A 17,091-nucleotide genomic window follows, 5' to 3' on the forward strand; every position below is an offset into this window, starting at 1 on the left:
GGCGGGAAGGGGTATGATGCTAATAACTTTTTAGGAATTAACAGTTTTTATCGGGGGAAACCCACGCATCATCACACACTTCATTTAATTCCTCAGATGCAGGAAAAACTACAGGCAGTTTTTTCTCACCCAACATAATACCCTTTTTAGTGGTACTGGTATCAGAAATGTGTAAAAACATTTTCCATAGCCTCAATCATGTAACGTGTGGCCCTACTGGAAGTCACATTCGTCTCTTAATCGTCGACACTGGAGTCAGTATCCGTGTCGGCGTCTGTATCTGCCATCTGCGGTAACGGGCGTTTTAGAGCCCCTGATGGCTTTTGAGACACCTGGACAGGCACAGGCTGAGTCGCCGGCTGTCTCATGTCATCAATCTTTTGTAAAGAGCTGACTCACATAATTCCTTCCATAAGCTCATCCACTCAGATGTCGACTCCCTAGGGGGTGACATCTCTGTTACAGGCAATTGCTCCGCCTCCACCTCATTTTCCTCCTCATACATGTCGACACAACGTACCGACACACAGCACACACACAGGGAATGCTCTGATAGAGGACAGGACCCCACTAGCCCTTTGGGGAGACAGAGGGAGAGTATGACAGCACACACCAGAGCGCTATATATAAATACAGGGATAACCTTATATAAGTGTTTTTCCCCTTATAGCTGCTGTATTGTTATACTGCGCCTAATTAGTGCCCCCCTCTCTTTTTTAACCCCTTTCTGTAGTGTAGTAACTGCAGGGGAGAGCCAGGGAGCTTCCCTCCAACGGAGCTGTGAGAGAAAATGGCGCCAGTGTGCTGAGGAGATAGGCTCCGCCCCCTTCTCGGCGGCCTTTTCTCCCGTTTTTCTGTGGAATCTGGCAGGGGTTAAAATTCATCCATATAGCCCTGGGGGCTATATGTGATGTATTTTCGCCAGCCAAGGTGTTTACATTGCTGCTCAGGGCGCCCCCCCCTAGCGCCCTGCACCCTCAGTGACCGAAGTGTGAAGTGTGCCTGAGTAACAATGGCGCACAGCTGCAGTGCTGTGCGCTACCTTGTTGAAGACTGATGTCTTCTGCCGCCGATTTTTCCGGACCTCTTCTTGCTTCTGGCTCTGTAAGGGGGCCGGCGGCGCGGCTCTGGGACCGAGCTCCGAGGCTGGGCCTGTGTTCGGTCCCTCTGGAGCTAATGGTGTCCAGTAGCCTAAGAAGCCCAATCCACTCTGCACGCAGGTGAGTTCGCTTCTTCTCCCCTTAGTCCCTCGATGCAGTGAGCCTGTTGCCAGCAGGTCTCACTGAAAATAAAAAACCTAAAACTAAACTTTCACTAAGAAGCTCAGGAGAGCCCCTAGTGTGCACCCTTCTCGGCCGGGCACAAAAATCTAACTGAGGCTTGGAGGAGGGTCATAGGGGGAGGAGCCAGTGCACACCAGGTAGTCCTAAAGCTTTACTTTTGTGCCCAGTCTCCTGCGGAGCCGCTATTCCCCATGGTCCTTACGGAGTTCCCAGCATCCACTAGGACGTCAGAGAAAATAAGATTTTACTTACCGATAAATCTATTTCTCGGAGTCCGTAGTGGATGCTGGGGTTCCTGAAAGGACCATGGGGAATAGCGGCTCCGCAGGAGACAGGGCACAAAAAGTAAAGCTTTTCCAGATCAGGTGGTGTGCACTGGCTCCTCCCCCCATGACCCTCCTCCAGACTCCAGTTAGGTACTGTGCCCGGACGAGCGTACACAATAAGGGAGGATTTTGAATCCCGGGTAAGACTCATACCAGCCACACCAATCACACCGTACAACTTGTGATCTAAACCCAGTTAACAGTATGATAACAGCGGAGCCTCTGAAAGATGGCTTCCTTCAACAATAACCCGAATTAGTTAACAATAACTATGTACAATTATTGCAGATAATCCGCACTTGGGATGGGCGCCCAGCATCCACTACGGACTCCGAGAAATAGATTTATCGGTAAGTAAAATCTTATTTTCTCTATCGTCCTAGTGGATGCTGGGGTTCCTGAAAGGACCATGGGGATTATACCAAAGCTCCCAAACGGGCGGGAGAGTGCGGATGACTCTGCAGCACCGAATGAGAGAACTCCAGGTCCTCCTTAGCCAGAGTATCAAATTTGTAAAATTTTACAAACGTGTTCTCCCCTGACCACGTAGCTGCTCGGCAAAGTTGTAATGCCGAGACCCCTCGGGCAGCCGCCCAAGATGAGCCCACCTTCCTTGTGGAGTGGGCCTTTACAGATTTAGGCTGTGGCAGGCCTGCCACAGAATGTGCAAGTTGGATTGTGCTACAGATCCAACGAGCAATCGTCTGCTTAGACGCAGGAGCACCCATCTTGTTGGGTGCATACAATATAAACAACGAGTCAGATTTTCTGACTCCAGCTGTCCTTGCAATATATATTTTTAATGCTCTGACAACGTCCAGTAACTTGGAGTCCTCCAAGTCACTTGTAGCCGCAGGCACTACAATAGGCTGGTTCAGATGAAATGCTGACACCACCTTAGGGAGAAAATGCGGACGAGTCCGCAGTTCTGCCCTGTCCGAATGGAAAATCAGATATGGGCTTTTGTAAGATAAAGCTGCCAGTTCTGACACTCTCCTGGCCGAAGCCAGGGCTAGAAGCATGGTCACTTTCCATGTGAGATATTTCAAATCCACCTTCTTTAGTGGTTCAAACCAATGAGATTTTAGAAAGTCCAAAACCACATTGAGATCCCACGGTGCCACTGGAGGCACCACAGGAGGCTGTATATGTAGCACTCCCTTAACAAAGGTCTGGACTTCAGGGACTGAAGCCAATTCTTTTTGAAAGAAAATCGACAGGGCCGAAATTTGAACCTTAATAGATCCCAATTTGAGACCCATAGACAATCCTGATTGCAGGAAATGTAGGAATCGACCCAGTTGAAATTCCTCCGTCGGAGCACTCCGATCTTCGCACCACGCAACATATTTTCGCCAAATTCGGTGATAATGTTGCACGGTTACTTCCTTCCTTGCTTTAATCAAAGTAGGAATGACTTCTTCCGGCATGCCTTTTCCCTTTAGGATCCGGCGTTCAACCGCCATGCCGTCAAACGCAGCCGCAGTAAGTCTTGAAACAGACAGGGACCCTGCTGAAGCAAGTCCCTCCTTAGAGGTAGAGGCCACGGATCTTCCGTGATCATCTCTTGAAGTTCCGGGTACCAAGTCCTTCTTGGCCAATCCGGAACCACTAGTATCGTCCTTACGCCTCTTTGCCGTATAATTCTCAATACTTTTGGTATGAGAGGCAGAGGAGGAAACACATACACCGACTGGTACACCCAAGGCGTTACCAGCGCGTCCACAGCTATTGCCTGCGGATCTCTTGACCTGGCGCAATACCTGTCCAGTTTTTTGTTGAGGCGAGACGCCATCATGTCCACCATTGGTCTTTCCCAACGGGTTACCAGCAAGTGGAAGACTTCTGGATGAAGTCCCCACTCTCCCGGGTGAAGATCGTGTCTGCTGAGGAAGTCTGCTTCCCAGTTGTCCACTCCCGGGATGAACACTGCTGACAGTGCTATCACATGATTCTCTGCCCAGCGAAGAATCCTTGCAGCTTCTGCCATTGCACTCCTGCTTCTTGTGCCGCCCTGTCTGTTCACATGGGCGACTGCCGTGATGTTGTCCGACTGGATCAACACCGGTTTTCCCTGAAGCAGAGGTTCTGCCTGGCTTAGAGCATTGTATATTGCTCTTAGTTCCAGAATGTTTATGTGAAGAGACGTTTCCAGGCTCGTCCATACTCCCTGGAAGTTTCTTCCTTGTGTGACTGCTCCCCAGCCTCTCAGGCTGGCGTCCGTGGTCACCAGGATCCAATCCTGTATGCCGAATCTGCGGCCCTCCAATAGATGAGCACTCTGCAACCACCACAGAAGAGACACCCTTGTCCTTGGAGACAGGGTTATCCGCAGGTGCATCTGAAGATGCGACCCTGACCATTTGTCCAACAGATCCCTTTGGAAAATTCTTGCGTGGAATCTGCCGAATGGAATTGCTTCGTAAGAAGCCACCATTTTTCCCAGGACTCTTGTGCATTGATGTACAGACACCTTTCCTGGTTTTAGGAGGTTCCTGACAAGCTCGGATAACTCCTTGGCTTTTTCCTCCGGGAGAAAAACCTTTTTCTGAACCGTGTCCAGAATCATCCCTAGGAACAGCAGACGAGTTGTCGGCATTAACTGGGATTTTGGAATATTCAGAATCCACCCGTGCTGTTTTAGCACTTCTTGCGACAGTGCTAATCCCATCTCTAGCTGTTCTCTGGACCTTGCCCTTATTAGGAGATCGTCCAAGTATGGGATAATTAATATGCCTTTTCTTCGAAGAAGAATCATCATCTCGGCCATTACCTTTGTAAAGATCCGAGGTGCCGTGGACAATCCGAACGGCAGCGTCTGAAACTGATAGTGACAGTTTTGTACAACGAACCTGAGGTACCCCTGGTGTGAGGGGTAAATTGGAACGTGGAGATACGCATCCTTGATGTCCAAGGATACCATAAAGTCCCCCTCTTCCAGGTTCGCTATCACTGCTCTGAGTGACTCCATCTTGAACTTGAACTTCTTTATGTACAGGTTCAAGGACTTCAGATTTAGAATAGGCCTTACCGAGCCATCCGGCTTCGGTACCACAAAAAGAGTGGAATAATACCCCTTCCCTTGTTGTAGAAGAGGTACCTTGACTATCACCTGCTGAGAGTACAGCTTGTGAATGGCTTCCAAAACCGTCTCCCTTTCGGAGGGGGACGTTGGTAAAGCAGACTTCAGGAAACGGCGAGGTGGATCTGTCTCTAATTCCAACCTGTACCCCTGAGATATTATCTGCAGGATCCAGGGATCTACCTGCGAGTGAGCCCACTGCGCGCTGTAATTTTTGAGACGACCACCCACCGTCCCCGAGTCCGCTTGAGAAGCCCCAGCGTCATGCTGAGGCTTTTGTAGAAGCCGGGGAAGGCTTCTGTTCCTGGGAAGGAGCTGCCTGTTGCTGTCTCTTCCCTCGACCTCTGCCTCGTGGCAGATATGAATAGCCCTTTGCTCTCTTATTTTTAAAGGAACGAAAGGGCTGCGGTTGAAAAGTCGGTGCCTTTTTCTGTTGGGGAGTGACTTGAGGTAGAAAGGTGGATTTCCCGGCTGTAGCCGTGGCCACCAAATCTGATAGACCGACTCCAAATAACTCCTCCCCTTTATACGGCAAAACTTCCATATGTCGTTTTGAATCCGCATCGCCTGTCCACTGTCGCGTCCATAAAGCTCTTCTGGCCGAAATGGACATAGCACTTACCCGTGATGCCAGTGTGCAGATATCCCTCTGTGCATCACGCATATAAAGAAATGCATCCTTTATTTGTTCTAACGACAGTAAAATATTGTCCCTGTCCAGGGTATCAATATTTTCAATCAGGGACTCTGACCAAACTACCCCAGCACTGCACATCCAGGCAGTCGCTATAGCTGGTCGTAGTATAACACCTGCATGTGTGTATATACTTTTTTGGATATTTTCCATCCTCCTATCTGATGGATCTTTAAGTGCGGCCGTCTCAGGAGAGGGTAACGCCACTTGTTTAGATAAGCGTGTTAGCGCCTTGTCCACCCTAGGAGGTGTTTCCCAGCGCTCCCTAACCTCTGGCGGGAAAGGGTATAATGCCAATAATTTCTTTGAAATTATCAGCTTTTTATCAGGGGCAACCCACGCTTCATTACACACGTCATTTAATTCTTCTGATTCAGGAAAAACTATAGGTAGTTTTTTCACACCCCACATAATACCCTGTTTAGTGGTACCTGTAGTATCAGCTAAATGTAACGCCTCCTTCATTGCCAAAATCATATAACGTGTGGCCCTACTGGAAAATACGGTTGATTCGTCACCGTCGCCACTGGAATCAGTGCCTGTGTCTGGGTCTGTGTCGACCGACTGAGGCAAAGGGCGTTTCACAGCCCCTGACGGTGTTTGAGTCGCCTGGACAGGCACTAATTGATTGTCCGGCCGTCTCATGTCGTCAAACGACTGCTTTAGCGTGTTGACACTATCCCGTAGTTCCATAAATAAAGGCATCCATTCTGGTGTCGACTCCCTAGGGGGTGACATCCTCATATTTGGCAATTGCTCCGCCTCCACACCAATATCGTCCTCATACATGTCGACACACACGTACCGACACACAGCAGACACACAGGGAATGCTCCTAACGAAGACAGGACCCACTAGCCCTTTGGGGAGACAGAGGGAGAGTTTGCCAGCACACACCAAAAGCGCTATATATAACAGGGATAGCCTTATAATAAGTGCTCCCTTATAGCTGCTTTATATATATCAAAATATCGCCATAAATTTGCCCCCCCTCTCTGTTTTACCCTGTTTCTGTAGTGCAGTGCAGGGGAGAGACCTGGGAGCCGTCCTGACCAGCGGAGCTGTGAGAGGAAATGGCGCCGTGTGCTGAGGAGATAGGCCCCGCCCCTTTTCCGGCGGGCTCGTCTCCCGCTATTTAGTGAATCCAGGCAGGGGTTAAATATCTCCATATAGCCTCTGGGGGCTATATGTGAGGTATTTTTAGCCTTTATATAGGTTACATTTGCCTCCCAGGGCGCCCCCCCCCAGCGCCCTGCACCCTCAGTGACTGCGTGTGAAGTGTGCTGAGAGGAAAATGGCGCACAGCTGCAGTGCTGTGCGCTACCTTTAGAAGACTGCAGGAGTCTTCAGCCGCCGATTCTGGACCTCTTCTGACTTCAGCATCTGCAAGGGGGCCGGCGGCGCGGCTCCGGTGACCATCCAGGCTGTACCTGTGATCGTCCCTCTGGAGCTGATGTCCAGTAGCCAAGAAGCCAATCCATCCTGCACGCAGGTGAGTTCACTTCTTCTCCCCTCAGTCCCTCGTTGCAGTGATCCTGTTGCCAGCAGGACTCACTGTAAAATAAAAAACCTAAGCTAAACTTTTTCTAAGCAGCTCTTTAGGAGAGCCACCTAGATTGCACCCTTCTCGGCCGGGCACAAAAATCTAACTGGAGTCTGGAGGAGGGTCATGGGGGGAGGAGCCAGTGCACACCACCTGATCTGGAAAAGCTTTACTTTTTGTGCCCTGTCTCCTGCGGAGCCGCTATTCCCCATGGTCCTTTCAGGAACCCCAGCATCCACTAGGACGATAGAGAAATTTTGTTTCTGTGCAGGGTAAATACTGGCTGCTTTATTTTTACACTGCAATTTAGATTGCAGATTTAACTCACCACACCCAAATCTATCTCTCTCTACACATGTTATATCTGCCTCCCCTGCAGTGCCCATGGTTTTGCCCAACTGCTAAAAAATTTCCAGCTGCGATCAACTCAGAATTACCTCCATAGAAAACAGTCCCAGGTATACATATCTGCACTTAAAATGTGATCATCTCACGTCATAAATAAAAAAAGATATAGCCATCTTCTCACTGGAAACACATAGAAAACTGCCCAAGGTATACATACATGCGCTTATAATGTGTGGTCGCCATGGGTTCTATTCCCACTCTATGGGTGTCATGGACACCCACGAGTAGGGCCGAATTAACAATGGGGCGGGTGGAGCTGCAGCTCCAGGCCCCCCATTGAAAATAGGCCCACAGGAGGAGACTGACAGCCCTGACAGGATACAACTGTTTCCTGTCACACAGACTGCCAGTAGCTATCCTCCCAGGCCCCGCCTCCTCAAGCCCCGGCACTCTCACCTGTCATCAGCCACAGTGCCATGCAGGCAGTGCACTGGCTGCCCCTACCCTCTCCTCCAGAGTCCACTCTCTCCTTCACTCGGGTCCTGACTGAGCCTGACACAAACAAGCTCCGCCCCCAGACTGTACGACACGAGGATGGAGCTGCTGCTGATATTGCTGCACGGTGCCTGGTAACTTCTATAATAGCTCCATGATGAGCAGAATCGATTTATGATGTGTGTGTTAGGTGTGTGTATGGGGGTGTGAGGTGTGTGCATACCTCCCAAATGTCCCGATTTTCGCGGGACAGTCCCGTTTTTTGGGGACTGACCCGCTGTCCCACCCGTGGGCCGCAGTGTCCCGCGGTGGGGGGCAGTTGGTAGGCTCAGAGCAGCGGTGAATAGAAGCTGAGTCAGAGGGAGAGGGGGCATGCCAGCGGCTCACAGAGCGCTGGGCATGCCCCCTCAGTGATGAAAACTGGGGCATGGCTCGCGATCGCGGGTCCTCCCGCGAAGCCACGCCCCCTTTTCATAGACCACGCTCCCTTTTCGGGAGCGCGCGTGTGTCCCTCTTCCAGCCAGGACAAAGTTGGGAGGTATGTGTGTGTATGGGGGTGTGAGGTGTGTATTTGGGGTGTGAGGTGTGTGTATAGGGGTGTGAGGTGTGTGTTTGGGGTGTGAGGTGTGTATGGGGTGTGAGGTGTGTGTATGGGGGTGTGAGGTGTGTGTGTATGGGGGTGTGAGGTGTGTGTGTGTGTGTGTGTGTGTGAGAGAGGTGTGTGTATGGGGGTGTGTAGGGGGTGTGAGGTGTGTGTATGGGGGTGTGAGGTGTGTGTGTGCATCTGTATGAGGGTGAATGTGTTAATGGGGATTGGGATGTAGAAATTGTTGGGTTACTGAGTGCTAGGTGGATCCAAAGAGCAGTGTGGGTTGAGAGAGAATTATCACAGCAGTGCAGTGTAAGCATATAAGATGGCGCCCAGCAGCGCAGCACAGGACTCCCAGCGGACTCTGATTAGACTTCAGTGCCGCAGCGTCATGTATCCTCCCAGACTAGGAAGGCTGCTGTCACCGACACCACCCCCGCCAGAAAAGGCCAGCTACCTCCAGCGGGCAGGCGAGCGGCGTTCCGGAGAAGTGCGCACACGGCCCTCCAACTCCAGGCCGCAGTCCGGCGTCCAAGGTAGGCGGCAGAGTGCGGTCCCGCAGCAACAGGTCCTGGGCACGCCCGACTCCGAACAGGACAGCTTGGCAGCGGCCAGATGTTATCGTGGCGAGACAGCCTGGGCAGGAGCAGGGGGCAATCTTCTCCAAACACCCCGCAGCACGGAGCTCCAGAAAGTTGTTGCCGCTCCCGTCTGCGTCCAGGCCACCCCCCCCCAAATTACTTGCTTTTTAACCACTTAACTGACAAATTTTCCCTTCAAAATCGTTCATAACATTGTTTTTTTGAATATTTTTTATTTAAAATAGTTTAAAAATATTTTTTTTACAATTTTTAAATGTTGTACTATGCACATCTGCAGAACGGATCTCCTCATCAAAAACTGGGGGACACAGTGGGGCGACGCAGTTGCATGAGATCTGACCATGCCAGTTAAGTGGTTTTAAGCTATATTTGCAAACATGACTCAGGCCCTATGGACCTAATTTAGATTTGTAAGGAACGGTACAGCGACTTTTCTGCGCCTGTGCAAATTAATGCAAATAAATCGGATATGCAGGAGGAGGTATCTGTAGGAAATAGATGCCTCCTTCATGCACATTTCTATTCATGGAATTCTCACCAAATTTCACACATTTTACACTCACCCTGAAACTCACCCCTCTGTGCACATTACAGCTTCTATTCTCCACTCCCCTCTTCTAACCACTCATGAGCTTTATACTTACTTCTCTGCAAGTACTTTGACAACCACAATTGGCCACCAGAATAAACACTCGCAAACATCCACCAATATTTATCTCACTCTTCTGCTTTTATTAGCTGGTGACAAATCACCAAATCCAGGCCCCAACCACCTTTCCCTCTCACACTCAGCTGTCTCAAAACAACATAGAAATCCTTCTAACCTCATAAATATCACGTGTCTCCCATCCCCCTCCAAGTCACTAAAATGTGCCTTATTGAATGCACGCTCTGTTTGCAACAAATTAACATCCATCCATGACCTCTTCATATCTCACAACTTTAATCTGCTGGCTATAACAGAAACATGGGCCCTCATTCCGAGTTGATCGGTCGCAATGCGAATGTAGCAGAGTTACACACGCTATGCCGCCGCCTACTGGGAGTGTATCTTAGCTTCTTAAAAGTGCGACCGAAGTAATCGCAATATTGCGATCACAAACCTCGTAGCAGTTTTGGAGTAGCTTCAGACTTACTCTGCCTGTGCGATCAGTTCAGTGCTTGTCGTTCCTGGTTGACGTCACAAACACACCCAGCGTTCGCCCAGGCACTCCCACCGTTTCTCCGGCCACTCCTGCGTTTTTTCCGGAAACGGTAGCGTTTTCAGCCACACGCCCCTGAAACGCCGTGTTTCCGCCCAGTAACACCCATTTCCTGTCAATCACATTACGATCGCCGGAGCGATGAAAAAGCCGTGAGTAAAATTACTTTCTACATAGCAAAGTTACTTGGCGCAGTCGCAGTGCGAACATTGCGCATGCGTACTAAGCGGATTTTCATTGCGATGCGATGAAAAATACAGAGCGAACAACTCGGAATGAGGGCCATGGCTCACACAATCAGACACGGCCTCCCCTGCAGCACTGTCACACGGTGGTTTCCACTTCACACACACATCTAGGCCTAATAATAGTAAAGGTGGTGGGGTTGGAATCTTACTGTCACAGTTTTTCACATACACTGTTCTACCTCAGGTTCCATCACTCGCATTCACATCATTTGAAGTTCACTCTATCAGGATTTTCACCCCCTTCTCTCTGCGTGTTGCAGCTATCTATCGCCCTCCTGGGCAACCTAAACAACAATTTCTAGAAGATTTTTCTGCCTGGCTCCCACACTTCTTATCCTCTGACATCTCCACCATCATTATGGGCGATTTCAATATAGCTCTTGACAGTCCACAATCTGTTCATGCATCCAAACTCCTCTCTCTAACCTCCTCTTTTGGCCTAACCCAATGGTCCGACTCCTCTACTCACCAGGAGGGCCACTGCCTTGATCTTGTGTTCACCAGGCTCTGCTCAGTTTCCCAACTCATTAACACTCCTTTCCCTCTCTCTGATCACAACCTGATCACCTTCACAATCTCTTCTATTACTTTAAATTCTAGGACACTAAAACCAAGCAAGCCTCCTCTAACACGCAGAAATACTAACAATATAAATTTTCAACAACTTTCCACTTCTCTGCAACAACGTCTCTCACCAATCTCTACATTCACCACACCTGACACTGCTGTATCCCACCTGCACCAGACCCTAGAGAGTGCCCTTGATGAAGTTGCTCCAGCTACCCATCACACTCCACGTAGGCTTAGATGCCAACCATGGCACTCTAAATCAACAAGACACCTACAAAAACTGTCACGTAAGGTAGAATGTCAGTGGCGGAAATCTCAGAATCCAAGTGACTTTCTCACATATAAGACTACCTACCACTCCTATCGTCAGGCCCTGGACACTGCCAAACAAACATATTTCCAATCTCTCATCTCTTATCATGCCACCAACCCCAAACGACTTTTTAATACATTTAAATCACTTCTTTACCCTCCCTCACTAGCTACTATCAGTGCACAAGAACTTGCTTCCTACTTCAAGGATAAGATTGATAAAATCCGAGATGAAATGGTATGCTCTAACTCAGTCAGTGACCTGCTCAAATCCCTATCTGAACCCTCTGGCACTTTCTCTTCATTTGATCCCACAAGTGAAGATGAAGTATCAACACTCTTTTCATCCTCCTACTCCACTACATCTCCTCTTGATCCTATACCCTCACAGGTCAGCAAAAGTTTGTCTCCTGTGCTTATCCCAACCTTAACTAAAATGTGTAATCTCTCTCTCTCTACTGGCATCTTTCCATCTCTGTTTAAACATGCAGTGATTACTCCCATTCTGAAAAAACACAACTCTGGCCCAAACACACTCTCTAACTACCATCCCATTTCTCAGCTACCCAGTCCCTCCAAGCTACTTGAGAGACTTGCCTACACTCGCCTTACACACTTTCCCACAACTTACTGGACCCACTTCAGTCAGGCTTTCGTGCCCAACACTCCACGGAGACGGCACTGACCAAAGTATTGAATGATCTGGTCACTGCTAGATCAAAAGGCCATTACACACTACTTATTCTTCTAGATCTCTCTGCTGCTTTTGACACTGTTGACCACTCTCTTCTCATACAAACACTAGAGTCCCTAGGTCTTCAGGACACAGCCCTTACTTGGTTCTCAAGATACCTATCTAATCGATCTTTCAGTGTTCGCTTCTCTGATTCTACCTCCTCTTCTCTACCTCTATCAGTTGGAGTACCGCAAGGCTCAGTCTTAGGTCCTCTGCTTTTCTCAATCTATACCTCCTCTCTTGGTAAACTAATCAGCTCCTTCGGATTTCAGTATCATTTGTACGCTGATGATACTCAAATCTACCTATCCTCCCCAGATTTATCACCATCTGTATTGGCTCGTGTCACTGGATGCCTGTCTGCCATTTCATCTTGGATGTCATCTCGCCATCTCAAACTCAACATTTCCAAAACAGAATTAATTATTATCCCACCAGCTAAGGGTAGTTACCAACCTGATATTGCCATAACTGTTGACAATGCAATTATCCACCCTACCCCACAAGCTCGCTGCCTAGGTGTCATCCTTGACTCTGAACTGTCGTTTGTTCCACACATTCAATCTGTCTCTAAATCATGTTACATGCACCTTAAAAACATATCCAAAATACGCCCTTATCTTACACAAGACACTGCAAAAACTCTGATCCATGCACTCATCATCTCCCGCATTGATTATTGTAATAGTCTCCTTACTGGTCTTCCCAAACATAGGCTCTCACCACTTCAATCCATTTTAAATGCAGCTGCGAGGCTAATCTTCCTCGCCAGACGTTCTTCGTCTGCTGATCCGCTCTGTCAGTCCCTCCATTGGTTACCGGTATTCTACCGTTTCAAATATAAAATACTTTTACTTACATACAAGGCTATTACCCAAACTGCACCATCATACATCTCCTCACTCATCTCAAAAAATCTCCCTACCAGACCCCTCCGCTCTGCACAAGATAGGCGTCTCTCATCCAGATGTATTACCTGTTCCCACTCAAAATTACAGGACTTTACCCGGGCTTTACCCACTCTGTAGAATGCCCTCCCACGCACAATAAGACTCTCCACTAGTCTCCAAACCTTTAAACGTTCCCTGAAAACTCATCTCTTCAGACAAGCCTACCAAATTCCAGACCCACACACATAACCTTCAATGCTTCCCTATCCAGGTACATTCCCTCTGCACAGTCCCCATAACCTCACATTTTGTCTTCCAACATTGCTGGGTGATCATATCATACAACCCACTAAGAACCTAGCAATCTGGGGAACCATTATGTAACAGGTTGCATCTATCCTTGTGTATCAATACCTATTTCCCTATAGATTGTAAGCTTGCGAGCAGGGCCTTCCTACCGCTATGTCTGTCTTTGCCCTGTTTTGTTCTATAACTGTTGTTCCAATTGTAAAGCGCAACGGAATATGCTGCGCTATATAAGAAACTGCTAATAAATAAAATAAATAAATAAATAATGCACATGCGAGATCTGAGTGCTGCATCTGATGAAGCAGCTTCGGATCACCATTGCGACCATTGGACAAAATTTGCGATGTTTGCTGTCAGTCTTATAACCTGAAGCGGGTCCAGAAAGACTTTCCGATGAAGTAGTAGACCATGGAGGCGGCATGCTTACATAATGGGGGCAACAGGCCCCCAAAATGTCAACTGGGGTCTGCAAGCGATATTGCAAGACGCGTTCTGTACATGCACAGAACAAGTGCAGACCCCTAAACATCGAATTTGTACATAAACCATCAGGATTATGTACAAATCTAAATTAGGCCCTACATGTGAATTATTATTATTAGAAATGCTAGTAACACGCATGTAAAAAATACCAATGTGTATAAGGCATATTACTAATCCTTTATTTATTTTGCATTTACCTAAAAGCAAAATCTGCATAACAAAAAACAAAACATTTTTTATATAAAATGTGTAAAATATGATATCCTCTTGTTCCAATATCGCCAATGCCTTTTCACCTTTTTTATTTTGAGAGAAAAGGCATTGGCATAAAATGCCTCAATATCAGCAAAAACAACCCATGTATTTGCTGGCGCAGTTAAGAAAACATGTGGATTCGCCGATCCACATGTTTTTCGCTCCTGAATTTTTTGCCTAGGCGAAACAACGGCCCTGCTATTGAATAAGGCGAATCTCCATTCATCCTAAAAATAGCGAAAAGTCTAGTTCTTTCTCCTAGGCGAAAATTTTTTACCTAACTGCAAACCCCCTTGATTGGCTAATCCACTTGCTTTTGCACCTGCACCAGTGAAAATGGGGCCATTTTCACTGATTTTTAGTTTGTTTTTTTCGCCAATGCCTTTTTGCAAAAAAAAAAAAAAGTTGAAAAGACATTGGTGAAAATGCATTAAAAATGGCACGCAATTAGGCAGGGGAGTGAATTCAATAGCTCCGAAATAATCGAAGCTAATTGAATACCCCCCATGGTCACATATGAAACTGAGAACTCCAGTGAGAATGACTGAAATGTAAATATTTGATAATACTCCCCTCAGTAATTTTTTATTTTCTTGCTCATGTGTAAATAACATTTTAAATCCCTCTTGGAAGGTTAGTAATTTGCTAATCCTGAAGAAAATGTAAATACACGATTAGTTTTTCTACTATCTATAGTTGGATTACTTTATTACATCCTTATGTGAGCTGCAGAATACAGAGTTAATTATATAGTCACATGAACACTCCCCTGACACACATCTTGCATTTACCACCCCACTGTGAAATACTGATTCCCAGACTCCGTCAGTGCTGGACAGAAACAAGCTGCTCTTTTACAGATACGTATTTTGGAAATATTTGCGAAATTCCTTTCAAATCCTGTTTTCTCCATCACAAGCTTTTATTGTACACACATCAATGGAAGTGGAGTTGCCCAATCCCCTTACACAAGATGTGTGCTACTGTAGTCTACCTGTTACTGTACTACATGACTTAGCTGACTCTTATCTGTACATCTTAATAGAGCTACGCTGGGTAGAATGCTAAATGTGCGCCCTACAACTTTACATGTAATACTCATCTCTAATCTGTTCAATATACTTTGAGTGGGTCACACCCACATAAAATGTAAGCTTTCTTACCAGGCCAGCCTAGAAGTACTGCTAGTAGAAAGATAGATGGTACCCCACGCACTGATCTTTGAAGTAGCTGCCAATGAGGAAAAACAGGGACCCACATCCGGTTTATATGAAAGCTGTATGGATAGATGTGCCTCTAGTGCTCACTTATGGTCATTCTAATAAAGAAAACACTTGCATGGTAAAAGGAAAAAACGTGAATCAACAAAATTTGCGCATATGTCTCCATATTAGGCGTCCCAAATTTGATGGATTTTCCAAAGTCCAATAGGAGGGATACAAAGTCCCGAAATTGGTATTAAATCCAAAGCTCTTAGTGAAAGATTTTAAGGTAATGTTTACTCCCCACCTTATTAGATCCGATATAGGATAATCATCCAAAGGTATGGCAGAATCGGAATAAGAGGTGTTTGCTGGCAAACGTTCAGAACGCTTGTACTATAAAGTATTAGTGTCCTCCTCACTTCACTGTTTCACCTACAGAGTGCTTCATCAGGATGGCCTTGTGTAGGTGAAACACATCCATCAAATTTGGAACGACTAATATGGAAACAAGTGCGCAAATCTGACTGGTTTACAGGTGGGGTAGAGTAATTCTAATGACTTTACTGAGATATTATGAAGAAATTAATTAATGTCTTTATATCAATAAATTATATCTTTTTACTTTTTACCATACAAGTGTTATGTTATGTACTAATTATTAGAAAAGCCATAAGTGAGTGCTAGAGGCACTTCTATCCATACAGCCTATAAGTACTCTATGATATGAAACTGAAGCAGATTTTAAGTCCTGTACCTGTGCTTCCGATTCATATTTTACATAGAGTGACTTTAATTCAGAACTTTAAATCCAGTTTCATATTTCTACAATATAGACTACTTTGCCAGGGTCTCATCGTTCACCCCTTTTTGCACTTCCAGCCTGGACTCACGCATCTGTCTAGCTAAATATTCCCGATAGTTACTAGTCAGCAATGTGTACAGAAGTGGATTCACACAGCTGTTGGCATAGGTTAAGCAGGTAACTCCATAATTCAGATAAATCTGGGCAGATGGGGCCATCACTAAATGTTCATGTTGATAAGATCTAGCTAGTTGCCATGCCCAGAAAGGTACAAAACAAGCCCAATATACAACGATGATTGTGAATATACGCAACCCAACACACTGATTTAACTTCCGGCTTGATCGTCGGACCTCTTGTCCAGACATCCAGTATGCCCTAGCAAGACAGCTATAGAGATATAACAGGATCACTCCAGGAGCCAGAACACTGGTACAGAAAAGGACAGTCAAGTACTGCCTAAAAGACTCTGGTGTCCAAGTGGGAAAACATATTTTCTTGCCGGATCCATACCGGCTATCCTGTAACCGTATCATGCACATCATAGGCAAGGTGAGGAGAAACGATGTGAACCATATTGTCAGACTGGTTAACTTTCGATGGCAGTGAGAAATGCGGGACTTTAAGGGTCTTACTATTACTTTGTATCGCTCCAAGCTCATTACAGTTAGCGTGTAGATGCTGGCATGCATGGTGAACAAATCCATGCTCAAAAGAATTCTGCAGCCTACATCTCCAAAGTACCAGTCCCGGGCCAAGTATGTGCTCACTACAAAAGGAATGGTTGAGAGGTACAGCAGATCTGCCAAAGCAAGGTTCACCACATGGACACACATCGAGCCAACTGGTCTGCCAGACAACACGGTTATGACCAAAACATAGATGTTTCCAGACACCCCCAGGAGAAACATGACAGCAAGCACTGCACTCAAGGTGGATGTTACTAAAACCTCTTCTTCAATGGAACCTTCTTCAATGGACTCCATAGACATGTTAGCTATGTCATAACCATCCATGATTCTGTCAATGTGATCTCCACCTGACCACAAACAATAGGTTTAAATCATGACAAGTGAGACCACTAGACTGTGAGCAATTCAATCAACAAATAGTTGTC

The 17,091-nt window shown here is 46.8% G+C and overlaps 1 protein-coding gene across 1 annotated transcript; it reads right to left on the bottom strand.

Annotated features, from left to right (window-relative positions):
- Positions 1-13,892: 13,892 nt before the first annotated feature.
- Positions 13,893-16,997, bottom strand: LOC134958137 (urotensin-2 receptor-like). Its single transcript, XM_063940519.1, has one exon. The coding sequence runs from the start codon at positions 16,988-16,990 to the stop codon at positions 16,007-16,009; it is 984 nt and encodes a 327-aa protein (XP_063796589.1). The 5' UTR covers positions 16,991-16,997; the 3' UTR covers positions 13,893-16,006.
- Between the last annotated feature and the right edge of the window lie 94 nt (positions 16,998-17,091).

The sequence above is a fragment of the Pseudophryne corroboree genome, chromosome 9, assembly GCF_028390025.1.
Source record: "Pseudophryne corroboree isolate aPseCor3 chromosome 9, aPseCor3.hap2, whole genome shotgun sequence".
Lineage (NCBI taxonomy): Eukaryota > Metazoa > Chordata > Amphibia > Anura > Myobatrachidae > Pseudophryne > Pseudophryne corroboree.